General features: G+C 52.5%; 1 protein-coding gene across 6 annotated transcripts in view; it reads right to left on the bottom strand.

Moving 5' to 3' along the window:
- Nucleotides 1–207: 207 nt before the first annotated feature.
- The window catches only part of WWC3 (WWC family member 3), a 99,506-nt gene continuing 72,999 nt past the window's right edge, over nt 208–26,714 (bottom strand). For all 6 annotated transcript variants that reach the window (XM_036016280.1, XM_036016281.1, XM_036016283.1 and 3 more), the window contains 15 exons: nt 22,671–22,913; nt 22,207–22,296; nt 20,755–21,365; nt 15,853–15,973; nt 15,021–15,095; nt 14,121–14,207; nt 12,863–13,055; nt 11,507–11,839; nt 10,963–11,105; nt 9,644–9,809; nt 7,232–7,396; nt 4,222–4,314; nt 3,792–4,019; nt 3,253–3,380; nt 208–1,549 (listed from right to left, as the gene is read on the bottom strand). In XM_036016280.1, coding sequence (XP_035872173.1) covers nt 1,483–1,549; nt 3,253–3,380; nt 3,792–4,019; nt 4,222–4,314; nt 7,232–7,396; nt 9,644–9,809; nt 10,963–11,105; nt 11,507–11,839; nt 12,863–13,055; nt 14,121–14,207; nt 15,021–15,095; nt 15,853–15,973; nt 20,755–21,365; nt 22,207–22,296; nt 22,671–22,913 — 2,743 coding nt within the window. In that variant the 3' untranslated portion in view covers nt 208–1,482. The remainder of the gene's footprint in view (nt 1,550–3,252; nt 3,381–3,791; nt 4,020–4,221; nt 4,315–7,231; nt 7,397–9,643; nt 9,810–10,962; nt 11,106–11,506; nt 11,840–12,862; nt 13,056–14,120; nt 14,208–15,020; nt 15,096–15,852; nt 15,974–20,754; nt 21,366–22,206; nt 22,297–22,670; nt 22,914–26,714) is intronic.

The following is a 26,714-nucleotide window of genomic DNA, read 5'->3' as shown; positions in this document are numbered from 1 at the left end:
CTTACCGCCACTGACAAGGTCCATTGCCCGTGACAGGTCGCGTGTCAATGAAATGCTTTTTACAAAATTCACTTTTAATAAATGCAAAAAGGAAGGCGGATTATACAAGGGGGACAATTACAGACTAATGAGAAGAGAGACATTGATTAAAAGGGGGCATTTCCAAGGGAGGGGCAGAGGAGTCTAGGACGAGGAAGTTCTCTTGTCTATTTTACGTGACCACCTCGCTTCCTTCTCCGAGGCCTCAGAAAGGAGAGTGCATTCCATATATAATAAATATGCATGAGGCAAAATAGGTATATCATTTGGCATTTTAAGAGAATAATGGTATTTTTTTTAATTACATAAAACTTTTTTTTTCATGAACTACTTCTAAGATTTATTAAGAAATATTAGGTACCTTCCAGTACCGGGGAGGATTATGATTTAAATCAAAATGAATCAAACACTCTCCTGTTAAGTGACTTGCCGGGTAACTGCAGCTACCCGCGTGCACTTCCTTCCACGGCAAAGCGCCTTCAGAGGTCATCATGTCTATGGCAGAACTGCTGTCCGCATCAGCAGGTTCGCTGGCTGATGCGAGGGCGCGTTCCTAGGTCCCTTTCACTTTCCTTCATGACAGAGCAGTAGAACGGGAGCCCCGGCGCCGCCTTCCTGTCGGGCACAGCGGATGGGGCGCACTGGAAGGGCAGGTCGCTGGGTCCGGTACGGGGCAGGGTGGACAGCTGCCGCGAGCAGGCAGGACCCAGCGAGGGCGCCGGGGGCTCTGTGGGGAAACTCGGAGGGAGCACAGAGCTGTGCACGCTGACACAACACAGAAATGAGGGGGGCTCTCGGCGCGCAGTCACCGTGGGAGACGGAGCTCTGCGACGCACGCGCTCGCGCACGTGTGAACTACGGCTGAGCCCCCAGGCGGGATCTTAACAGAACACGAGTGTGACAGTGGACAATGTACATGGATAAAGGCACACATGAGAAGCTGGTACGAGTGACAAATGTAGCACAAAGTGTTTGCATTTCCGTGTCAGAAACAAAACCGGCCCCAAAGTTCCATTCTACTGCATGACAAATACTGAAGAACAAAATTTCAGTCTTAAAATACATCTTAAAGTCAGTATTTTCCTTCAAGGAAAAAAAAAGTACTATAAATAAATTACAATACAGTGAATTTGCCTGAACTCACTTCGTTTCTGTCTTCCAGCCTTTAAGTCAAATAAAACAGCGTAAAAACTGTACACTCTTAACATGATAGTTGATCTTTTATAAAATAACTTGTCTTCAGAGATGTCAGTTTCACAACAAGGAAAAACCAAGCCCTGTTGCCGTCACTATTATAAAATATATATGTATAGATATGTGTTTTTTTACAAAATGTGTATATTAATAGCTTTGCACAAATATTTTAAGACAAATTTAGCTAGTCTAAGGACTTCATGAAAACAAGACAGGAAGATAAATACTTCACGCGTACAAAGCACTACATCAAACGTCATCGGCGGGCAGAGGAGGTATGTTAATCCTTGGTCTGGTAAAAAATGCTATCTTCTCCCTGGGAGTGGAAAGAATTACCGGTTAGAAGCTGACAGAAACGCACTGAAAGCTGCCAGGAGGCTCTCAATATCAATGACAGCTTTTCTTACTCATAGAACAAACTGAATTTAAATCCGAACAACACACCTGTTTGAATAGAGAGACTCTAAAAATTTTAATGGAAATTACGAAGCCCCATGAGGGCAAGGATTCAGCAAATATTTGCTTTATTAATAAATTAATAAATAAAGCCCTGGCTGGCGTAGCTCAGTGGATTGAGCGAGGGCTGCAAACCAAACCATCGCAGGTTCGATTCCCAGTCAGGGCACATGCCTAGGTTGCAGGCCATGGCCCCCAGCAACCACACATGGATGTTTCTCTCTCTCTCCCTCTTTCTCCCTCCCTCCCCTCTCTAAAAATAAATAATAAATAAAATATTTTTAAAAATAAATTAATGAATAAAAACTATACAAATGAAGTCATTCTAAATCATCATTGAAGGAAGATAGTTAAGCACTTTGTTTTTTCTTTATGATGGGGATGTGAAAATTCAGGGTATGAACAAATTAAGAGTAAAAGTTGGGCACATGTTATTCAGCCCTGAAAAGGAATGCAGCTCTGAGACGCACTACAATGTAGATGGACTTTAGAAACATTATCCTGAGAAGCCAAGCACAGAAGACCACACACTGTGCGACCCCACTTACGTGAACGCCCAGAATCGGCCAAGCCACAGAGACAGAGGCGGACTGGGGGTTGCTGGGGGTAGGGGAGGGAAGAACGGGGAGGGACGGCTCATGGGTGCGGGGCTTCCTTTTAGGATGATGGGAATGTTTTGGAACTAGACAGAGGTGGTGGTTGAAGGACGCTGTGGATGTTCCAAATGGTGTGGAATTGTTCACTTTAAATTCTTGTATTTTATTTATTTTAGAGAGGGGAAGGGAGTGCGAAAGAGAGGGAGAGAAACATTCGTGTGAGAGAGAAACACTGTGCGTGCCGTGACCGAGGACCAAACAAACCCACAACCCAGGCCTGTGCCCTGACCACACCAGCTGGGTCTGTGATTCCTGGAATCACACCAGCGACCTTTCGCCCTGTGGGACAACACCCAAGCAACGGCACCACTCCAGTCGGGACTAGAATTGTTCACTTTAAATGTGTAATTTTATGCTATGTGAACAGACTAGGGAAAGCTCATCTATGATACTCAGATTCAAAACAGCGGTCACTCTGGTGTGGGAAGCCTGAGGTTGTAGCATCCGTGATAATTCCCTGAACTAGTTCACAGCTACGACGTGCACACTCCCCAGCGTGTACATTGTGCTGCAATCACAAGGTAACGAAAAAGGCCAAGGTGCTACACAGGTGTATATATAAGTAAATCAATGTGTCATTTTCAATAGGGGACGTTTGGGAAGAAGCAGGGTTATAAAATAGAATATTCCTGTGAATTATATCTGCTGGGTGAGCCACGACAGCCAACAAAGATAACAGATGGTGTGGCAACACAGGCTATTTCATCTAAACAAAGCTAAATGCACAACTGAACCCACATTATTATTACAAGTAGCATGCAAAAGAAAGTGTCTAGAAAAAAAAAGATTGGAAGAAAGCAGGAAATTGCTCATGGCAGCGGGGATTCCTGTTTCGTGGGTTTTCTCAAGGCTACCGTGTTTCTAATGACAAGTTAGATGGCAAAGAGCGAGGCCTACACCCCCCTACCTGAACGTCTGCACTTGGATGGGCTCCTTGTGGTTCTGCCCACGCAGCTGGCAGACCCCTTTGGAGGCCTCCTTCAGCATCTTCTCAGCTGCCTGTTCTTGACGGAAGTCAAGTCTGGTCTGTCTTGTCTGGAACGGCAACATTGGATGAACGAGACGTTTTACTGCCGCTTTAAGGAAGAATGAATGAAACCACTCCCAACTCTGGGGACCCAGAGGGGACCCACTGCCCTCAGGGAATCCTCAGAGCACCTAGTCAGGGTCCCCGGGGTCATGGCCTCACAGACACGGGACACAGAACACCCCATCCCAAAGCGGGTAGTGGGGGTGCTGGCCGCGGGAGCCCCAATGCACCCCCGTGCAACAGCTGCAAAGCATCCACATGTGTGCTGCTGCTGTCGGAACAGAGGGAGAAACCCAGCTCCTTAATACAAGTGCCTGGGTCGCTTAAGTAGTTTTGTCATCTGCAATGCTGACTCGCAGGCCACTAGCATGGGAGCAGAGGGCGGTGACGGTGCGGCCAGGCCCCAGGCCTCTCACCTGCCTCTCCGCTTCCTTCAGCAGATTCCGGAATCGCTCGTCGCACAGCACCCAGTGCGGGAGGTCGGTCTGGCCCCGGAGCTGGGCATCTTCCAGGCGCTGCCTCAGCTCTCGGAGCGCGCAGATCTCCTCGTTCAGCTGCCTCTGCCGAGTTCTCGACGCCTGGAGGTCCAGCTCCAGGTCCAGGGAGGTGCGGGCCATGAGCTCGGCCAGGGATGACCTACAGGACTGCGAGAGACCACAGCCGTGAGTGCGCGTGCTCACCAAGCGTGCGGGCACCACGTGGCCAGCAAGCTCGGGCCTTCCAGAAGGTTCTCCCACAATTAAAGAACAGAGGTGAACCAGCAATCTAAAAGATCACCTTTTTAAGGTTTCTAAAGATAACTCCCAGGGTACGTACAGATTCCATATCAGCTTACGCAGCACACACCTGCTTATAGCGGAGGGTTCGTCTTTCCAAAGTGTTCCGGACAAAGGGAGACTTCCGGGGCAGTGTTGAACTGTCGCTGTCACTACGATAGAGCTGCACCAAAAAGAATGAGGTTCACAAACACTTTCTTGGAAATTCGAGATTCCTTCTCTTTGCACTCTGAGTTAGATTATTTTCTTTCTCCTCATAGGCACTCAAATGTATTTATGAACCATAGTGCTTTTACCGAGATCCCTGGTTTGAGTAACAAGACTTTGCAGTAAAACAAAGGACAAAGAAAAACAAACCAATGAAGCATACCAAGATTCCCCACTCCCCGCCAGCCCAGCCCTCCTTCATGTCTATCAGCCGGCCCACAGGAACTTCCTAGGCTAATTGAGGCCACAGTATTTCTGTTCCACCAATAGCAACTGTGACTTGATAGGATGTGTGATGCTCATGAAAGCCAGCACTGTCCTCAGCGCTTGGCACTCGTCGTCATTGTCATCTGCTGTGTTCCTGGCTTTGGCAAGAGCTGGAAAGAGAGCGCTTTCCAAAACCGAGCCTCGTTCCTGCAGCAGGACACGGCAGCGGCCCTCACGCCCGCTCTGCCAGTCAAGGGGAGAGGTCTGCCTTGGAAAAAGAAAAATAAATAATGCCTTCTTTATGGGAGCCAAGACATTATGTATTTCATTTGGTGGCGGGTTCCTGCTTCAGGATCAATGTGGATCTGTGTGAGAGCCAAAGTCCTGGCCTTCGTGGCCTTATTTTCCACGCCAATTAACCCAAAACACTCGGGCAGAGCCGTGGCATGGCAGCTGCTGGGCCTCCTGATCGTGACAAATGTGTACGGAAACAAAGCGGCCTCTGACAGCGCCGCCAGCGAACGCGTGCTTCTAGGGAGGGCACCGAACGCAGTCAGGCACTGGAAGCCTCCCTCCGGGGAAGCAAAGGCTCTCCTCTCCCGCCTCTCCTTTGCAGGGAGCGGGCTTGAATCTGCTCTGCAGCGTTTGGCAAGAGTCCTAGGAAGGCCTGAGGATGCCCCTCGAGCTAGCCTAGCATCTGCAACCGCCTGGGCTGAATCCTTCTCCCCACCCACCCCCATTTTAATAAGTTCTATCACCTCTCTGAATTCAGCACCATTCAGTACAAAAGTCCACACGTTACTGCAGAATCTGTACATACTTAGAGAACCCCTGGAACTGACCGTTCCTGGCCTCTGAGCCACCGCTGGGTTCATAGCCTCTATCAGACTGAAGCAGAACTGGAAGAAGGGCAGGTTGGGGAGTGATCTGTTGAGACTGCAGGGCCTCAAGCCTCGATGACTGTTTCCCAAAGTGCTGTTTCTGTGTACCTGATCCGCACGACTTAGGAGGAAGCAACTGGTTTCCTTATTCAGTCTTGCACTGAGGTGCCGTGGGGAAGGCGCTTTCCACTGCGGAGCAGACAGAAGCAGCGGGGCCAGGAGCCCGGCAGAGGAGCTGAGCCCTGGCAGGGCAGCGGTGCCTGGGCTTCGCTCTGGGCCACCCCGGGCAGCCGTGAGCCCGACACCTCACGTCCGTCCGTGCAAAGAAGAGCAGCAAGTCTCACAATCAGGGCAGGAGTGCGGCCGGGGCCCCCTGGGTGCCACCTCCTGCTGTTCAGTGCATGCGGCAAAGGATTAACATTGCCCCAAGGAAGGTCCTTAGCCTGGGAGGTCACCTGGAAGGCCCTGCAATGTGCTGCCTAAGTGTCTCTGGGGACCTGGGGCCAGGCTACATAGTCTCTGCCGACAATGTGACCTATGGTAGGGACCTCTGGTCGTCAGCCTGACCTCTGGAGGGCCTGGTGACCACAGTCAGCCACTTCAGCCACGTAGCACTAGATTGGGACAACATGGCCAGCCCCACGGAAAAGCCTGCACACCAAGGCTCAGGAGACCCTGCCCCGTGGCCAGCACTCTGTGCGTGCTGCCACCTGCCACTGCCGGGAGAGAGACGAGCTGTCTGCACAGCTCTGCTGCAGAGACCGACCGGAAGCTTGTGCCCAGTGTCTCCTGAGCGCGGCCCTACGTGCCTCTTCCTTCTGCTGACTTTGGTCTACACCCCGTCACTGTAAACAATCGTGACGGTGAACACAATAAAGGCTCTGCCCTAATGAAGCCAGCTCCTTGGCAGCCCCTTCAAGTCCAATCCAGAGGAGTGGGAAGGCTCAAACTTCTTCCCAATCCAATGTCCCTTTCAGGGCACTGCATCAAAATCATTTATGCTTAAAAATCCCTTCTCTGTCTTCGTCTGTGCTGTCACTATGACACTGTCACTGCCTGCCAACCTCCAACATGCTGCCCCCTCTTTGAGAACCACAGTGGACTGGGTCTCCCTGTCCAAGTTACTTGAGGTTCTCAACCCTGTGAGCACGCTACGTCCCAGAGCTCCGATGTCCGGGCCCCAGCAGGACCAGTGACAACCCCTGGGGGGGCGGGTACCCAGGCACTGTGACTGTGCTGCAAGGAGCAGCTGGGCCTGAGAGTCAGCCAGCATGTCCTGCCATCACCCACAGGGCGAGGCTTTACATGCAGGGAGGGAGGACGGGCAGCCCCAGCCCCTGAGTGCTCACGGCCGCCATCCTCCCTGGGCCTCCCCCGTGGCCGTCCTCCGGCACTTCCGGCCCACAGGGAGCTGACTTGCAGGCCTCAACCCCAGTCAAGATACTCCCTGTTGCAATTCACTCACCCCTAGCCTGCTGTGCAAAGGGGTCACCCTGCTTCCTGACCTCGAGGCAGCGCACACACGGCACTGCAAGGCACTGCGAGTCTCCCGGGGAAAGGGGTTGGAGTTCGGGAGAAATCCACTTAGATATAGATGCGGGACGAGGTAGGGCGGACGAGAGCAGCACAAGAATGCTGCTCACTGACGGGGGTTAGCTGGGAGAACACCTTTGTCTTTTAGCATAAGGAATAAAAAGGAAAACACAACCAGGGAAGGGCGGGGGAAGCAAGCTTTTTTTTTTTTTTTTTTTTTTTTTTTTTGGTGGCAAAGGAATTGCAACTTACTCTGCAAACATACTGGCTTCGCGCCCCAGGCGAGAAAGTCTGGGAACGGACAATGGTGCTACTGCGGACAAAGGGTGCCCCTCGGCCCCTGCGGCTGGCCCGCTCCTTCGGAAGACTGGCTACTTCTTCTGGGAAGAGGTCTTCGGTGTTGGTTTCCTTATCAACCTAGACAGTAATTCATTATTACCACCACTTTTTCTAGAACACAGCAGTAAACTTTGTGCGCACACACCTCGTCCCTGCCTTCTCTACTTGGAACTCGGGCTGCCGTGTCACTCTGAACACATCTGACACTGACTTGCAGTTTTTCTCCCAACCCGTCCTCCTCTGACAAGGGTCTCTGCTGGTCAGTTTTCGTGCAAAAAAGAAAAAGAAAAAAAAGCCTTGGTGTCGTCCCGGACTCTCGTCCTCTTTCGCACACCTTGTGTTTGGCCCCAAACCAAGCCCTGTTGGCTCTATATTCCAGATTGCGCATGTGTCAACCACCTGTCACCAACCCTCCATCCGGGTCACTGTGGTTTATGCCCAGGGAGCGCGGTGGGCGTCTCGCCCACCTGCTCCATCCCTTGCCCGCCCCCCCTCCATTTCCTCTGCACGGAGCACCCGGGAAGACCCTGCTAGAGCTGCAGCCAGACGCAGCCATTCCTTTGCCATGAGCGTATGGAAAAGACCTGAAAACAGGAGTTCGCTGCCGAGAAAGCAAAGGCTGTGTAGGCGGCCCCAACCTGACCGGTAACCAGGGGAACAGCAAATTCCTACCCGAGGCCTTCCGTGGGGCTGGTCACGTACACTCTCTAACAGTCCCAATTACAAAGATAAATGGTTATAGGAGGCAAAGCCTGTTCTTTCTACATCCTGATAAAGGTTTCAAAATAATTGCTTCCAGGCCCATTCCCATGACTCCCTGACTCCAGACGCTGGATGACCCCACCTTATCTGCACATTCCCTCCGCCTGAGGTCGTCCGTTTCCTTGACTGCACGGGACTTACTCAGACTGCTGACACACAGCTGTCTCTCTCTGTGTCCTCCTGCCCACAGAAGCTCCCGTCACGCACTTGTCTAAAGCTGGGCACTGTTTCAAGGTTTCTTGGAACTCTGCTCTCGGGCATGTCCTCAGTGAGGCCCACCTAAAAGTCTTTTCTTAAATCTACAAAGGTTCGAGTCTTCTTTTTGCGGACAAAACAAGTATTTGCGCACGCACGTTCTCACAGCAGCGTTATTCGAATAGCCGAAAGGGGGAGGCAGTCCAAACATGCACAAACAGGGGAGCAGACGAGGAAACGTGGCGGGCCCAGGCGAGGGGAGACTGCTCAGCTAGCAACAGGGCCGAGGCCCTGACAGACGCCACAATGCGCGCAGATGGACCGAGAAAGCATTAGGCTGAGTGAGCGAAGCCCGACACAAAAAGCCACATGTCGTGTGATTCTATTTACACGAAAACGTCTAGAATTGGCAAATCCACAGAGACACAGGCAGACTGGTGGTTTCCAGGGGCTGGGAGGGCGGGAACGGGCAGTGACTGCTCATGCGGACGGGGTTCCACTCTGGGGTAACAGAGGTGCTTGGGACCCAGCAGAGGCGGTGATCGCACAACACTGTGAGTGTCCTTAACGCCACCGGACTGTTCACTTGGAAATGGTTCGTTTCATCTTATGTGAATTGCATGTCAATAAGTTAGAAAGCAATCAACAAAAAAACCTGAAGTCAGATCATGTCACCCCTGGGCTCAAGCCAGCCACTGTTGCATAGATTTGAAGTGTTTTAAAATGACAAGCTGGAGGAGTGGGCCACACCACACTACCTTCCCACAGCCTCGTGCCGTGATCCGGGCCAGTGCTTTACGGCAGCAACCCGGCAGCCTAGCCTAGCCCTGCTGTGTACACACCGCGGCCTGGGCAGCTGCCCAGGGGGTGGGTTTCACTCCCTGAGTATTTGTGCCGGGGTGAGCCGCACAGGTTGGGAACAAAGTTTCCATAGAGCCTTGGTAAGTCATCTTCCAACTACACTGGTTCCCTGAGACATTTGTCACTGCAAGCCTGAAAGATGACCTCCCTAAAGACTTGGGGATGAAAAAAAAAAACAAAAAAAGGAAGGTCAAGTGAAGAGAAGAGGCAAAAGGATACTTTGCTGTTCTTAACATCCCGAAGGGAGGAAAGCAAGTGTCCAAAACCGTGGGCTCCCCGGAGCAGCCTGCGCCTGGCTGGCCCTGGAGGCGGGACTGGGTCATCACCAGCAGGCATGTGAAGGAGTTGAAGTCAATCCTTTTTAGTTGCAGTTGTCCTTTCTTTTTAATTCAAAGTTGACACACATTGCTATGGGCCTCTTTATTGATCTTAAGCGTGCTCTCCTGCCGGGCGCTGGGCGACAAAGCACATGGGGTTCCAGAGACCCCCTTGACCTTAACTACTTACCTTTAGAGGAGGGGGCTGAGGTTTCCTGGGGCTGTAAGGATCTGCCCGGCCCGCCAACGGCTGTCCGTGGATGGAGTCCACAGTGGTGCAGCAGGGCTCTGGGTGCGGGGGGCTGGTCTGGGTGCAGCTGCTACAGCCGCTGTCCACCGAGTCGGCCTGCCAGCTCCTAAGGGTGCATATTGCAAAGCCCACAGAACGCTCACCCAAGGGACAGGTCCCTGCTGCGCACACAGAGCACAGCAGCAGAGACGCCCCGTATTTGCTTCCAGTCTTTGCCGATAGCTGCTTCTCTTATAAAAGTGCACGTATGTTTTCTAGGGGGACAATGCCACGGGGACTTTCTTGAAGAGGCTCTGTCTGTCCTCATCCCCCAATTGCACCTGCTGCAGATGCCAGCGTCCTGAAAACCCCCGCTCCCCCGGGGACTCTCACAGCTTCCTGCCTGGCCCTGAGTCCAACACTGCCCCCCCCCACCGCCCCGGCCATGCACCTCCCTCTGTAGAAGAAAGTGCTCTCAAAGAAATCCAGGAAGAGCTACAGGAAGAAGTGGGAAGCTTTAGAAAGACGACACTCTTTATGGAAAACCGCGGAAGGAAAGCCATGCGAAAGCGCCTCTGGAAAGGGTTAGACAGAAGCCAGTCCGCTGGAGATGCCGGGCATCTCCATTATTGTTCTGCGGCAGGCGGGGCTGTGCTGAGTCAAGGGGTCACCAACAGGCCACTTCCGGTAAAACGGAAAGGAACCTCACGCGGTTGCACTCAGATGCAATGTCCAGCCCAGGCAACTCCACAGACGCGGCCGGCAGATTAGCAGTTGCCAGAGGCCGAGCAAAGGAGGAATGGGGGTGACCGCTAATGGGTATGGGGTTTCTTTTTGGCCCGATGCAAATTGATTGTGGCGATGGTGGCACAACTCTGTGACTGAACGAAAAACCACTGAATTGTCCACTTTAAATGGGTGAATTGTACGGTAGGTAGATTGCATCTCAATACAGCTGTTAAAAAAAAAAAACACCTTAAAGGGACCTTATTGTATTCACTCCTGGCAGAGCGGAGTCATTCAATAGTCCCGCTCTTTAAGAGAAATCCCGCAACAGAAGGAGAAGGTGAAAAGCCTACACGGAGAGCAGGGGGAGCGAGGTCAGAGTCCTGCCCTCATCCAGATCAGCATTTGGTTTCCCGGGAGAATCCCCACTTCTCTGAATGAGAAAAACAACTCGCGCCCAAAGGCGCCCAGACCCATGGCTGATGAGCACAGCGCCGGCCTCGGCCCGACAAAAGGCGCGGCGCCACCTCGCCGACAGATCCCGGGAGCCTTACCGCTCAGACACGGCCTCCACCTGCTCCTCCTTCCGGTCCATCTCCAGGATCTCCTCCTCCAGCTTCACGCGCTCCTCGGCCAGCTCGCGCTCCACCGCCTGCAGCTGCGCTGTGGTTCTGGCCAGCAGCACCGTCACGGCGTCCTGCGGGAAGAGAGGGCCACGTGTGAGAACCAGCTCGGACCGGCGGGCCTGCGGCCCACCGCTCAGTCTGGCCCCTTCCTCCAGGCTGGCGGCTGTACTTCAGCTGCTCTCCGGCAGGGAGAAGTCCACCGCACCATTGACAGCTAAAGGCTCAAATTTAAAAACCATAAACGTGCCACTCACGATCATGAACACATTTGTGTTGAAAAACACTATCATGAGTGGCCACGCACACCCATACCTTCCACTTTTATGGCTTCCCTTATAAGTCTGCTGCTTCCCTGCCACGTCCCAACACCTACATCTATACGGATTCTTCTCAGAGAGGACCTCCCCCAGGAAAAGCCAGTCCCAAGGCCAGGAAGCAGGAGGGAGCTGCTCTGTAGGGCAGACACACGCACCGTCTTCCCAGTGGCGGTGGCGGCAGTGGCGGCGGCGGCGGCAGCAGTGGTGGCAGCGGCAGCGGTGGTGGCGGCGGCAGGGGCAGCGGCGGCAACAGCGACGGTGGCAGTGGTGGCGGCAGCGGCAGAGGTGGTGGCGGCGGCGGCAGCATAGGTGGTGGCAGCATAGGTGGTGGCAGCAGTGTGCACAGGGTCCCGGGACCCACTTTTCTCAGCCCGTGGATTGTCTCTGGTCCTGGGCAGCTCGGGGCTGGTGAACACCTGGACTGGGTACCAGCGCAGCTGCATTTCACTCAGGCTGTTACAGTTGGCCAGGTTAATTTGGGCAATGCCCTGCACAGGTGTTAAAAAAAAAAAAGGCAGAATAGGCACAGAGTGATTTCACCTTAACAACCAATGGGAATGTTCTAAAAACATCAAGGTCACCCCCTCCATCCTGACCAGAAAGCAGGTAAGATGCTTTACTGCCCTTCAACTGACTGCAGTAACGCGAACATGGTCGCAGAGCAGCCCAGCAGGGACGGGAGCGGCTTCTCGCTTGCTCATTCAGAACATGCTGGCGGGGGAACAGGGCCAGAAAATGGCCAACCTAAAACGGTGGGCTGGGCTCAGGGTGTGCCGCTTGATGGGGCTGATGCTCTCAGGAATTTCTGAAAGCAGGGAGGCGCGGCTGAACCCTACAATCCCTAAGTCTGCTGCTGAGGGGCCAGGACTGAAGGACGGTATTCCAGCCTGGCAAGGAAAGCACTCCGGCCTCCAAGTGTGGCCAGGCAGAGATGGCCAGGGGAAAATACAGGGCCATCCAGGTAAGTCTGAACTGCAAACAAGCAACTTTTAAAGAAAGCATCAGTACGTCTCACACACTGTATAAAACATGCTTATACTAACAAAAAGTACCTATAGTGCATTTGAAATTCAAAGTTAACTGACCACTCCATATTTTTATTTGCCAAATTTGTGTGCCCTCCTTAGTTCCTTCGACTAAAAATGGAGATGACTCAGAAGCTGTCGAGTAGGAGTTTGGCAAGTATTATTTGAGATAATACAATATATTTAGAGCACAAAACAGTCCTTTTCTGTAGTCCTGCTTACAGAGACCCTTCTTAACAGGCCGATTTCGAAGTGGCCAATGACTGGAAACCGGAGGGAGGAGAGCGAGAGGACAGGGGAAGAGGGAGAAAGGCAGAGAGACACAGAAAGGAAGACAGAACGGCAGACTGAGACTCAGAAAGAGGGAGAGAGTGACAAAAGAGGGCTGAAGAAAGAACGGGACACAAAGACAGACGGACTGACGGAAAGACAGAGAAACGCAGGAGGAGACGGAGAAGGGAGAGCGCGCCCATGCGCAGGCCATACCAGCAGTTCTTCCTGCAGCTGCGGATTCACCGCACACACGTATAACTGAAGGGACTTCGACGTCAGCGTGCTCGGATGCACAGGGATTCTGAAAACATCATTAAATACCAGGGGGGACTGGAATTCCACAGACTTGGAGCAGTAGGTGTCTGGTGTGCCAGAGTCCAGCGATGGCAAGTAGACGCGGACATGTCTGCAGGCGGAGAGGAGAAAGCAGCAGACGGAGTCAGGCTACGGACCGTCTGCATGATACCACTCGTGAACATGGGTGCGCGCGCACACACGTAGCTCTCCTTGAACGCCCGTGGGCAGAACTGCGAAGTCTTCCAGACAAAGTCCCTTTCCCCGCAGAGAGTGATGCCGAGGAACCTACATGCCCCTGGAGGTTAGAGGGAAACCGGGCGCAAAGAGAAAGGCTCAAAGGCAGCCGTCGGGACTGAGCGGGGTCAGGCAGAGGTTCTGCTCGCCCGTCCTTTGGGGGAGGCATCTGCGCTGGTCTCCCCAGTGGGCCTTGGCTCCCTCCTCAAGCTCCGCCTGCCCAGCCCGCGGCGCCGGGTCTCCTGCCCTGTCCGCCACAGCACAGACGCCGGCACACCGGGGAGGATGCAGGACACCAGTGAACCCGCCAAGTGCACAGTGGGGACAACAAAGTCCCAGGGAGCCCTCAGCCACTTGCGCCCCGGCTGCTTCCGAGGCCTTGAGAAGACTAGTTTATGAAGGAAAGTCATGGAAGGCAGGGTGCCCTGGGACTTGAATGCACCGTCCCAGGCGTGCTCCCCACCTGGGAAACTGGGACCTCCATCCGGCACCCACCTTCAGCTGCGGAGCTCGCAGAGGCAGCGCCTCTCAACTGGGGCCAACTTGTCTTTCCTTTTCCTCCCCTCAGACAAGGAGCCCCGTTTCCCAGCCAGAGGCCTCTTCAGGAGCCTCTCTGGATCACAGAGCCGAGTGCGGCTTCAGGACCACCCAGCCCCGTGACCCGGATGGACAACTTAAGCCCAAATGCAGCCAGTGATGGGCACTTGGCACTTTCTTGGTATTGCCGCAGCACATGGGCAGCCCGGCTCCATCTGCCTCAAATAATAAAGCAGACTCTTCTTAAAACTTACGGCCCGCTTTTAAAGACAGACACCCCGTGGTTTTGTTGTAAACTGGGGTTCCAAACTGCTCACGTCCCCAACCCAAACTGCCGAGCGGCGCAGGCCAGCCAGCGGCACCGCGGGCAGTGGGCGGGGTGTCCACGGGCCCCAGAGCTCACATTTTGCAGTCTTCCTTCATGACCAGCCCGGCGAAGTTCTTCAGCTGCAACACGTTCACGAGGAGACACTCGCTGCCACTGTCGTGCCTAGCAAACGAAACACTAGTTCAACAACCGCCGATGCCCCAGGGCGTATACATACTTCTGGCTGAACTGCAGCAGTGGCCCACAACTTGAGGGCGGTTCCGCCACGGCCACCCCTGAGCGACACGTGCCATGGCCGGAGACACTTTTGGTGTCACGGCTGGGCAGAGGGTGAGCTACTGTCATCTGGTGGGTGCACACCGGAGATGCTGCTCACCATCCCGCCGTGCACAGGACGGCGCCCACCACCAAGAACGATCCGGTCCCAAATGGCACTAGTGCCAACACTGAGAAACACCCAGCTGGAATGACAAGAGTGAGCAAAAGAACAGTTGGGCCGTGAACGTCCTGCCTCGGTATAGTGTGAACACTACTGAAAGTAACTAGAAACCAAAAAGCCACGCACGGCACGCCAGCTTGCTCTGGGGAGCAGGCGGCAGGCCGGCTGTCTGCGCTGCGGTGCACACGAGCGACACTGAGCAGGAACGTGAGAACTTCCCCAAGGCCCCACCTCACCGGGGGCTTTTAGTGTTTCTACATGATGGCCTCGAACCTCGGGCTCCATGAGGTGACTCTCAGTGTCAGAGGACAGCAATGGAGCTACTCTTCCCCAACCCTCCTTCCCACCACCTGGGTCCCTCGCCTGGGACGGCTGTAGTGGCCTCAGGGTATCCAGGCCAGTGAGCAGCCCTGGGTCACGTAGACCCGTCCACCAGTCCCTCCCGGCCCCTGTGCGGAGGGGTGAGTCACTGGGCGGGTCCCAATCTACTGTCGATCACCTTTACAAGCGCCAGGGGAGGAGGCTTCTGCACTCACCAGAACCCGACGTGGATCTGGGGCCCCTCGATGACACAAGTGCCTCCATGTGCAGGCTCATCAGCATCCTCGCTCCTGAGCACAACCAGAAAGCCACGGCGGTTACTCCGCAGGCAACCGGTGACCTCGGGGTGGGCACGTGCTCTCTCATGTGAGGGGTGCTTCATACTGAGAGGGGATTTATTAAACTGTGACATAAGTAAATAAATGCTTCAAGGGACTGCAGGTCCCCGGGTCCATGACACATCTCGCCGGGCACCTGCCTCTGAGCCGGCACGTCTTCGAAAACAACTCCGCATACCTTTCGAGATCACATGTGATACTTGGAACAAAGTTCAGAGGCGAACTTCTAAGAAGTTTGCAATCAGTGAGATGAAACAATGATGGCAAAGATTCCAAGTACAAGGAACCTCCAGATCCCAAAAGGTGCTTCGTCATTGCAAAGCGATTCCTCTAGCTCGGGAAGGGGGGAAGTTCATTTCTAATGAGTGTCCTTGCTAGACAAGCAGGTCAAGCAGGCCTCTCTTGTGCACGGATTTTCCTTTCCCAGTTCTGCTCGGCTTAAGAATTAAACCTACCAGGGCCAGAGAGAGAAGCCCTAGAACCACAGGATGGGGGCCATCCCCCAAACCCCACACAGAAGCCAGAGGAGTTACCTTTGCAGGTTCTTAAGGCCCAACCTCCAGTGTGGAGAGGAGCCCGAAAAAGCCCCACCTGGGTACACACCAAGTCTCAGCCCGTGTTATTCTCGGGATGGGTCCCTTTGGTGCTCACCAGTAACACTGTGGGATGGCTGCTTAGGGAGAAGGAGATAATAAGATCAGCTTCTAACCTTTTGCTCGGAGGCTCAAATACCCCGCTATCGGTTGCTAGCGAGTAATCAGACATGCATGCAGAAATGCGGCGCGCTCTCCTCTCCAACCTCTTGGCGCTGTCTTCTCGAAGAGTCACTGCTACAAATAAGAGGCACAGGTCAGGAGGCACAGCACGGGAGGCCAGGGATGAATTCTAGGCGCAAGCGCACACACGGTTACTGTGCTCCAGACACACCCTGTATGTACACACACGTGATTAAATATGCAGCACTCAACTTTTTTTTAAACACTGAAAAAGCGGAGAAATACACTTCTGCCTACTTCTCTGAAGGCTCCCCGAACTAGGACAAATTTCTTTTTGCCTCCCGAATGAGGGGCAGGGAACACGAGGTGTCAGTCGGGAGCCCCTTCACAGTGCACTGAGAGACTGTCACACTCAAACAGCTAGGGGGGACAGGTTCCCCCAAATGCAAGCAGCAGCTGCCTCTCCAAGTGGGGATAGGTATCTTTCATTTCCTTCTTTACGCTGTCTGGCATTTTCCATAGTTCATACAATAAACATATACTAGCATTTTGTAATCAGAAACCATAAAAGATTATCTAAGTAAATGCTAACAAAATTGTAGTGACTCTCAAGTCAGAGGACACGGCTGACCCCAGATGCAGCCTTTGAAAACACGCACTTGAGCATCTGCCCGTCTAACTGCAGCCTCCTCCTGGCCCAGGTTTGCTCCCGAAACTGCTTTCCTGGGGTGAGAAAGCGGGCGTTTCCATGCAGCTTCTTTTCACCTCAAATCATTTTTAATCAAGAACCAAAGACAACCACTGACATCTTTCCTTTCAGCATTTCCTCGACTGTTTCTACTCCTTCCCTCGTAGCACCAAGTTCCTTTCACAGAACCATCACGGGACAGGCCCATCATCTGTCGCTATGTCCCCGGAGTGCCTTGGTGTGCAACTCTGACACGGCGGTGCCTCCTGTTCATGACGCACCTCCTGGGTTGTCTCTGCGCTTTTCCTCGGCCATCTCAGCTCTAGCAACAGAACATCTAGACACCTGTGCACCCCCTAACTCAAGGGAAATGGTGAGTCTATATGACCACCTCCCTTTCCAGTCAAACTACTATTCACACACCGACTAAATCCGAACGCTTCCGACAACACACAAAACAGACGCAGCTATGGTCCTTGGTCTTGTAATCTCCACTGCAGGCAAAAGCTGACCTTCTGAAGGAGCTGGAGCTTCTAGCCTGGGCCAGAGCCACCTCCCTTCCGGGGCTGCTGGAGGCCCTGACTCTCAAACCGCAGGCCAGGATATGCCCAAGCGCCACTCTGCTCGTCTCTCCTGCCATCTGGAGGAACCCAAAGTCCCCAGCTCTGGGTTGCAGGCGGAACCCCTCAGTGTAATGCACAGACCCTCGCAAACAAAAACGGCCACTTCCACTCGCAGCCCTAGCACCTGACACCGCTCCGACGCGGCTTTGTGCCCCCCAACACTGTGCAATAAGCACTTCCCGTGAGCCTGATGGTGTGCCTCTGACCGAGTTTCTCCCTCACCACAAGGAAGGTGGATGAAGGGACAAAGGGATGATCTTCAATGATCCCAGGATCAGCCACCGAAACCACGGAGCAACCGGAAGCAGAGCTGACTGGAGGAAGTGCGGTCAGCCGTTGCCCTGGGTGAGGGGAAAAAGCGCACAGCAGACCACCCCCTGCCGCCCCCCACATGTACCCCAGCTGTCTGCTCTCAGGCTTCAAGGCGGCTCAATGCCAATGAACTTGGGAGTACACAAGCTTCCAAACAGTTGCTTTTAAAACCTCTACCTTTGTCATCGTTAAAAAACAGACACACAGACACCGAGACCTAAGGACATCAATGCTGGTTGACAGAAAGGAAGAAGACGGAATGAAAACCACACTGTAAGCAAAGCAGCCACCTAGCATATTAAAAATAATGAAAGCAAAAAAAAAAATAGGAGCCATTAAAAATCTGGGGGAAAGTATATAGAAGAATAAACACGTCGAGCTTTTCTTTCATATACAACTTTAGCTGGCATGACAAATACTAATGTTGAAAGAATCATAATAATTGTTGAACTTCGCTGAGGTACAACTCCGAGCTGTGCCCTCTGGGCCACACCCCAACCATCCTGAGCACATTGATTCACTGCACGAAGATGTGCCGCACGCAGCCTGACCGACAAGGTAAAGGAAAATTCCAAGGTCACTTACAGTGAGCGTTTCTGTGGAGTTGCATGAGAAAAAGAGATAAAAGCACAAAGTGAAAAAACTTCAGAATGTAAGCCAACAATTTTAAACAGTATGCACATCATAAAAACATCAAGGAATAGATAAGCAAACTCAAGGTTTTCATGGCTTTAGATTAGCAAATACCAATGGAAAATAAAAACTGGAAAGTATTTCAAAATGATGAAACCTTTGACTTTGAAAACTTGGGGAAGATAAAACTGTAGTAAAATGTAAAAAATGTTCCCGATTACAATCTACTGCTGTTCTTCCCTGTACCGCCCTGCCTGTTCCTTGAAACTGATTTAAGAGAAATTATATCCTAGGGCTTGTCTCTTAGGTTTGAGCGATTTTGAATGTTATCTTGCTCAAACTTTATCTCAGTAAAACTTGCTTGAGGTCAGACGTGGACTGTACTGTTCCTAGCCAGACTGGAATGGAAAGTCAGAGGGAACTCTGTGACCTTGGGCTTCATAAACGAGGGGCGGAGTAACATCATGAGTGCTGAGAGCCTCGCTAGCTTTACGAAGCTATGATGATTCTGGGATCATCAGAATAATGATGCCCCCCCAGAATCAGGGAAGCAAGAGGTCACTCTGCGTCCGAGTCTGAAGCTGGTTACCCAATCCAGCCCCCTGAGAGCCCCTACCAGGACCCATTGGCTGGGTCATTTCTAGTCTGCAAGGATCCAAGTCAACTGGCGGTGTCATAAAGGAATATGCCAGCAGGTGGCAGTATGTGACCACAGCATACGCTAATACTTTTCAGTTCAACACGTTGGAAGCCTTATGATGTCTGCCACAAAGGGAAAAGGAAAAATTAAGAAATCAGGATTCAAAGTTAAGCCAACTCTTCTCTTTCCCACCTTGTCTTTCTCTTGGCCCAAAAGGGCCCTTGGGCCTAGCGTGGATTTTCTGCATGAGGCTGATACTCCTGTATCTCGGCCTTGAAAGAGACGTTTGCATGGAAGGCAGGGGCACTGAGAAAGCAAGCTTAAGTAACTAACAACAGATTCATTCAGTCCCTATTTTGTATTTCCTTTGGGGAATGAAAGGAATAAACATGGAGCCCTGAACTGGTGATTCTAAAAACTAACCCCAGTGAAGATCACCTGCATGTGTACCCTGTGTCTGGGGATCCAAAAGGGGTGTTTGCAAACACAGAGGGGAAGACAGGAAGTGACAGGTGCCAAAAAGCCCCGGGGCTGATGAAATATGTAAGTGTTAACAGAGACCATTCTTCATATTTACATGTCTGTGGTGACCAGCGTGGTTGTATATGAAACCTCGTGGGTAGGAGAATGGCGGGGAATGGGAGGGCCCATAAAGACCACTCATTCCAGGGCAGGGAAGCTAAGACTCAGCCATGCCCAGGAACTCGCTCGAGGTCACCCAGCTAGCAAGCCAACGAGGTTCTGTTCAACAGAACAGATTCTGGGTCTCTAAGCTGCTAGTCTAAAACCCGTTTCCACTCCACTGCTTGCTTGAGCTCAAACTTGGTTTTGTATTCACATTTTATTTCAACCCTTTACCGTCAAACTATTCGACACGACATGACCAGGATGTCTGAGCCTCAGTGATATGACACTTGGGCTGGATCATTCTCTGTGGTGGGCACTGTCCTCTGCACTGTGGGGTGTTGAGCAGCACCTCTGCTCTCCCTCCACTAGATGGCAGTAGCACCTCCTTACCAGCCCCTGCACCCAGTTGTGAACACCAAAAATGTCTCCAGACAGAGATTGCCAAGTATCTCCTGGGGGCCAAAACGCCCCTGCTTGATACCCACTGTGCTATACTAATCACCTGGTGCTCGCCTAACACAGTGCCTACAGCAGTGTTGGTGTGCAAATAAGTTCATCAAATGGGCTGAACTTCAGGAATAGGAGAGCTTATTCTTGATCTTCTCTCAAAGCTGGGGAAGTCAGAGTTCCTGGAGGGTGGCTTGGAAAAGCAGACGGGGGTCAAGGTGAGGAGAGTTGAAGCCCAGGCCCCGCTTTGTGCATGAGCCATCAGCTGGAATATTCTTTAGAACAGCAGTTCGGTTTTCTACACGAACCACAAGCTGGCAGGCCCTGGTACCGAGTAGAAGTTGAGTTAACAGGGCCTGGAGGAACGAAGTTCCCCGTGGCTACATGTGTCTCAATTCGGAGACCACCAGAGAAACTGAGCCGGCATGCCAATTGTTTTCATTTCCTCTCTGGACAGAACTATAACCTTTAAAAGTGTGAGGACAGAGGATGGAGAAATGAAATCACAAAGACAAAGGAAGCAGAGATTCCCTCAGCTACGGGCAGACAGCAGCGCGCGTGCGGGTCTGGAGCAGCGCACAGGGAACATTCCGTCTGGACACGCCCTGAGAGCTCCCTGGGCCCCGGCGCCTCTCCCTCAGCCCCTCGGTGTGGTGTGGAAGACCGTGTGGTTCCTCCCCTCCTTGTCAACAGTGAAGCACGTCCTGAAAACAGGCCTGGCAGAGACTACTTTGCGGATCTCAGTGACCTTTGCGGGATACAGCCAGCCAGCGGGCCCCCTCGCCCCAGCAGTGGTGCAGAAATTAAAGCTCGCCGTGTGGTTGAAACACCAGCCGGCTTCAGTGCCCTCACACACGATTCCTTCCCTGAATCTGAAGCCTTCCTCCCAGGACCAGGAAAAGCCGCAGGACTGGTCTATACTTACTTGTACCGGTGGCAACAGTGGCCATTTGGGGGCCTCGCTCACGAGGTCCTTCCCCATCGGCGGCAGGGGCAGGGAATGCATGCGGCGGCGGCGGCGGCGGCGGCGGCGGCGGCGGCGGCAGAGGAAGGGATGCAGCGCCCTGCAAGTCTTCCTCTCCCAGAGCAGAGGTCTGAGCCCGCAGTCTGTCCAGGGCACCCAGGCTTGGCACCTCCAAACTATCCCCCGGCGGGGCCAAGGGCGAGTCTCGAGAGGCCGAGAGGAAGGGCGTATCCAAGGGCGAGCTCGGGGGAGACAGGGAGGACAGGGAGGAGCGGGAGGACAGGGAAGCCAGGGACTGCGGCGTGTCCAGGGAGCGTCTCTGCTTGTGGAAGCCGGAGGGGACGGGGGGCTCTGAGGAGGGAGCCTCCCGTCCCAGGGCATCAAAGGGAATCACATCAAAGCGCAAAAGCTGGCTGCTCTCAGCATCGGGTTTCTCGTACTGCGGCAGCCCGTAGATGTCGGTGAAGCTGACGGAGCTCAAGGAACCCCGGCTGGAGGCCAGCGAGCCCCGGCTGGAGGCCAGCGAGCCCCGGCTGCTCCCCGAAGACATGGTCAGGGTGCTGGCAGACAGGCTGAAATGAGAGAACCCGCACGCCCTCAGTCAGCACTGGAGCCCCCGCTGCGCATGGCGAGGCTGAGCGGCAAGTCTGTCCCCGACGGAACAGACCCCTGCCCCATTCTCCCGTGGACAGGAGCATGTCTTGAAACACCTGCGAACGCTATAAGGCACCTTCTAGAACATTTCCTCTGTCTCCTCTGAATGGCAGTAGGTGGCAGTAGTTAAAATCAAGGAATCGTGTCTGAGTTCAAGGCCCAGCTCAAAGGCGGACTAGCCGAGTCCACACGGCCAACTTGTTTGCCCTTTCTGAGCTTCCCACTTTCTCACTGGGGGCTGTGACAAAGACGGTTTCTCTCACCTGAAACTCTTACAAGGAGTAACTGAGAAAATTGTAACAGAAAGCCCTGACCATTACGCTTCACGATAAAGTACTTGAAAACAGGAGCTATCGTACAGCATCCAAATCTTATTTTAAAATACCCATGACCCACAAAATACTATCCGTAATGGTTTTTAAAGACCCAGAATAAAAAGGTCTGTCTGCGTATATGCAGACGGATACACACATTCGGAAGCTGTGAACTGCAAAATCCTTGCATGAATGTGACTTCAGACTCGGTATTCCACAGCCAGATTCGGTCGGTCTCCTTATATTCCTTGAATCACATATTAGCAGCCCCTCCTGAAACTACAACGTGCCCGCTTTCGCATTCTGTGTTTCCACCCCCTCTGGTCCTAAGTCCTGGTGGAGAAAACCAAGCTAAAGGGAATTACGAAGTTCCCGGACACGTCTTTATAACATGATATTCATGACGTGGTAATGAAGTACACCTTCCTCTTTTAAGGGTGCCTACCTCTTTAACTGGGACTGGAGATAGGATGTCAATCGAGTAGCTTCTTCTAGCTGCATAAGTAGGCAATTCCGTTTTTCCTGAAGCAGGATCCTGTAGGTGAGAAAAGAGCCCATGGGTGGGTCTCAAAGACATCAGATACATTTCTCTAACAAGAAATCCAACGACAAATTCCATCCCGCAAATGATTTCCGTTTGAACGGCTAAATAACTAAAAAGCACACTCGAGTCATAAACGCCCCAACAACAGACTGTTTTTGTCTGGCTTGAAAATGCACCGCCGGCACCCTGAACAACGCCCGATACGCCTCCACCTTCTCTCTGCCTGGCAAGGAAGCTGGCCCGGCAGTAGCTGCCCCGGCAGACACCCTTCTCCAGCCATACACAGGATTACCAGTGGAGCTTTTCGGGTTCGTTCTTCACTAGAAGCTGGGTCCTGCTCCTGGAAGTCCGGAGGCTAAGCCCACCTTTCCGTGGCGCCCTGCACAGAGGTGGCGCGAGCGCGCTGGATCTCCTCCTCCAGGCGCCTCCTCTCCTCCTCGAGCCGGGCCACGTCCTCCACCGGCCGCCTCTGCTGGACGATGAGCTGCAGCTCCTGAAGCAGGGCCTCCTTCTCCTTGATGAGCTGCAGCCGGTCCCTGTCGGCCTCGGCCATGCCTGGCCAGGACTCACTCTCCAGCTGGGCCAGTTGCTGCTGGATATTTGAGACTCTGCAAGGAACGGAGAGAGAAAAATGCAGGAACTTCCAAAACCGCCTTCACTCGTTCTCGGCACCATCACGCTGATTCTAGAAACTCACTCTACTGAGTAAATACTGCAATGACTGCACCGAGTGACCATGAACTCACAAAAATAAAGAGTTTGAAAATCTGTGTATACAAATGAGTGTGATCACCCTGTATATGAGATTCGGGGGGACCACATCATGCTTGTTTCAAAGAACTGACAAAAAGGCTGGCAGTCCTCCACACACCCATGTGCCGTGTGGTTTCAGATTCGTGGTTTCCTACGCAGTCCTGTCCCAGAGCGGGAGGGAGCTGGCTCTTCGCTCCCCATCTCCCATCACCGCCAGCTAAACGCCACTGCACACACAAGAGGGCTTCCTGCTTCCCGCCCGCTCGGCCGTGCCTAACTGCCAACGCCCACCGTGAGAAAGTTCAGGAGAGACTGCGCCCGTCACAGTGCTCCTAAACGAGGAGCCCTGAAGCCCGGTGCTCGGTGGGCTCGCTCCTGCCCAGGAGACCCTGACCGTGTGTGAAATTACGAATGCCATGCAGAGAGCAGAGAGCCCACAAGGGCCGAACGCGTGGAGCAGTGAATATACACGCCAGCAAATGTACGGAAGGGTGAGAGTCGGCCCTGGTGAGTGTGCGCGTGGGCGTGGTGCAAGCTGCTCTGAGTGCAACCCAGTGAGCCGCCCTAAGTCCGTCGGCACCACATCCTCCAGGTACAAAATACAGGCTCTGTCGTCACTTTCCACGGGCCTCCGTGTCCACGTGTTTGCCCGGCAAACAGACTGCACCACTTTTTGTGTCCTGGGGTGCTGGGGAACACAGATCAAGTGAAACAGATATGGCTCGTGGTTTCAGAGCATCCTTTCAAAGCGGGGGTAGAATGCTTTTAAGTTTAAGTGTGGCTAGCCATGAGCATGATCCATTCCCAGGCAGAAACAAGGAATGCCAGACTCAACCCGAACCCAGCGCTGTGGAGGACAGAGGTTGGCATGCATGTCCGAACACCAAATCCAAAGACTTCCCTGAGGTCCCGGGGAGCTTCAAGGGAGGCCAGTGTCAGGAGCACACAGTCCTGCGGCCTCCAAGGCAGCAGCTCTCATGGTGGAGTCCCTGACCCACAGCCTCTCCACCACCTGGGAGCTCGTTACATGTGTGCACCTCAAGCTCCACCCAGGCCTGCTGACAGTGGTACTCCGGGGACCGCGTGGGGCGATCTGGGTTTTGACAAGTCTTCCAGGTGCTGGTGATGCCTGCTCAACTTGGACACCCTCTGCTTTCAGGCAGCCGGACCCGATCTGGAGGGCGCTCACTGGCCTTGGGGCTCTCAGGAGCTTGCATTAGGCACCACGAGATGACCCTCACCAAAACAGGCATGGCAAAAGTGCTCCTGAGACTACCGGTCCCCATGCCCAGGGCACACGTCACTAACCAGAGCTGGCATCCTGCCTGCCAGGCCCAGACTCCAGAATCCTCCTCAACACTGTGCTCCCCATAGGTGCCGACAGTCAGCCAGGACTGGCCCGTGCATTACAGCCTGCCGGCCGGCCCTGAACCAACACAGTCTCCTCCTGAACCAGACATGGGCACGGGGGCCAGGCAGCCCGGCCAGAGGACCAGGCGAGATCCCCTCCTCAAGCACCAAACCAACCAGAAAACCCGGAGTCCACTGCTTTCAATGTATGCATTTACTCACCTCCAATTCCCCGAGAAGGTAAAGAAAATAGTTGAACGTCAGTAGCTTTATTAGACAAGGTCTTTTCTAACTTAAAACTAATTTCCTGCAAATGTGTTGGAAAATGGTGCCACATCATGTCACTGAGAAAACTAATGACAGAGGCAGCTGAACAGAGTTAGGGATCCGGCTGCGCTGAGGCGTCCACCTCTGTCTAATTAGCGTAATGAAAATTTATGGCCGTCATATAACCGAAGCCCGAGGAAAATACACTCCAAGCAGACCCATAAATAAGTTAGTGCCAAATCAGACACTATACCCAATGAAACTTCTGGAACATTGTACTATAGATCAGGACAAGTCAAAGGTAAGGAATAAATACAAAAGAGATGAAGAACAATGAGCAAATCCATTGTGTCCTCATGATGTTTCATTTCAATTTCGTGGGTCCACAGGAAAGCCCATCTGAGCCCAGCTAAAGGTAGCGCCATTGCCTTGTAATATGTGCTACCTCTCAAACGTACACTACAAGCAGGCATATTTTAGAAGCACTCTTTTTGAGATTTCTGAGGTTTACACATGGGATCAAGATTCCATGTGAGTTGGGTCCAGGTTAGCCGCTGTGCTCCAAGGATTTGAGTTGCCAAGGGTGACAGAAGATGCAAACCTAGATAATCCTACTCTTTCCCAGAAAATCTCAAGGAACATCCAGTATCAGAACAAAGAATGACGGGGGAGAAAAGGAATTGCGTGAGGGAGCAAAGGCAAAGGGCAAATTTCAAAAGGTCTGCCCACTGTGGGCATCCAAGAAGTCGTACCGCGGCCCAACTTGGACACAGGCACTGTAACTTTCCACAACTTGTGAGAAAAATATGCAAGGACATATGGTGAGGGACAACCTCGGGAGCAGAAAGAAGGTCTGGAAGAAGCTGACTTCATGCAACCCATCTGGAAAAGTTGTCTGGGCTGTGCTGAGCACCAGGCAAGCACTGCTATGCTTAAGACTAGTGCTTTTTAAAAAAATGATCCCGTTTACCAATGATGCAAACGGCTGCATGTCCACTTCAGAGCCATATATGACTCTGGGGGACACTGGCATCTACTGCAGGTGCTATTTGTCCCCTGTGTCTGCACTCTGGAGGCAGACACGCAGGGCCTGCTCTCGGCCAGGTCAAGAGACACACACGTGTCTGTCTGTCTGCACTGGAAGCTGAAAGCTCTAGGATTCCCTCAATGATTTCTTGTACATTCGCCAAGGGACAGGCAAGACAGCTTTGCCTTTAAAACCATATGCCTTGTCTAGCACATCACTGGCCTGGAGACGAGCGCCCCCTTGAGGAGCAACCTGGGTGTGTTGGGTTTACTGCAGGGAACAGACTCACTGCCTGAGGCTAACACGGTTCTAACGCCCCTTCTTCTACATCCACGCCAAACAGCTGACCCCAGGGTCGGAGCCCCAATCCTGTGACTACCATCATTCCAATTGTGGGTAAAACAAGGGGGAAAAAATGTCCAGAATGGTTCTTTTCTGAAATATCACTTCAGTGAAATTAAATACATGGGAGCAAAGCGAGGTCATGATTCAAGTTTACAAAAAAAGAACGTTTTCCCAGTTCATTTTTAAAGAGAACTGAGAGCCACTTAAAATTGGCAAGGCTTCTTTTTTCCCTACAAGTCAACTGTATTTTTATTGATTCTTATTTTCGATAGGTAATACATTTTATGGCCTATATATAATCTCTCACAAATGCCCTCAAAAGCTTTAAAATCTATGACCTCGTGCTCGTGGCAGTGAAGAAATGAAAGCAAACCGTCAGTCAAGAATTCAGGTTTCATATTTATTATGTGATTTCCAAATTCTATTCCCTGAACAGGTCTAATGTGGACAGAACTAAAATAAGAATCATTTTTCCTTTCCTAGTTTTGCCCAAACACCTTTTCTGTTACAATCCAGGCACCATTAGACTGCGAATGGAAACCTGCATTTATACTGTAGGCATTACTCGGGCCTTCCCAGTTCACATGAAAATCTCAAATATGATTTGCATTTTTCCAAGAAAACATGCGCTTTCTATATTACACAGTTTGGAGGCATTCTTACATAG

This window comes from Phyllostomus discolor, chromosome X, assembly GCF_004126475.2.
Source record: "Phyllostomus discolor isolate MPI-MPIP mPhyDis1 chromosome X, mPhyDis1.pri.v3, whole genome shotgun sequence".
NCBI lineage: Eukaryota > Metazoa > Chordata > Mammalia > Chiroptera > Phyllostomidae > Phyllostomus > Phyllostomus discolor.
This window is presented reverse-complemented; position numbering and strand designations above follow the sequence as displayed.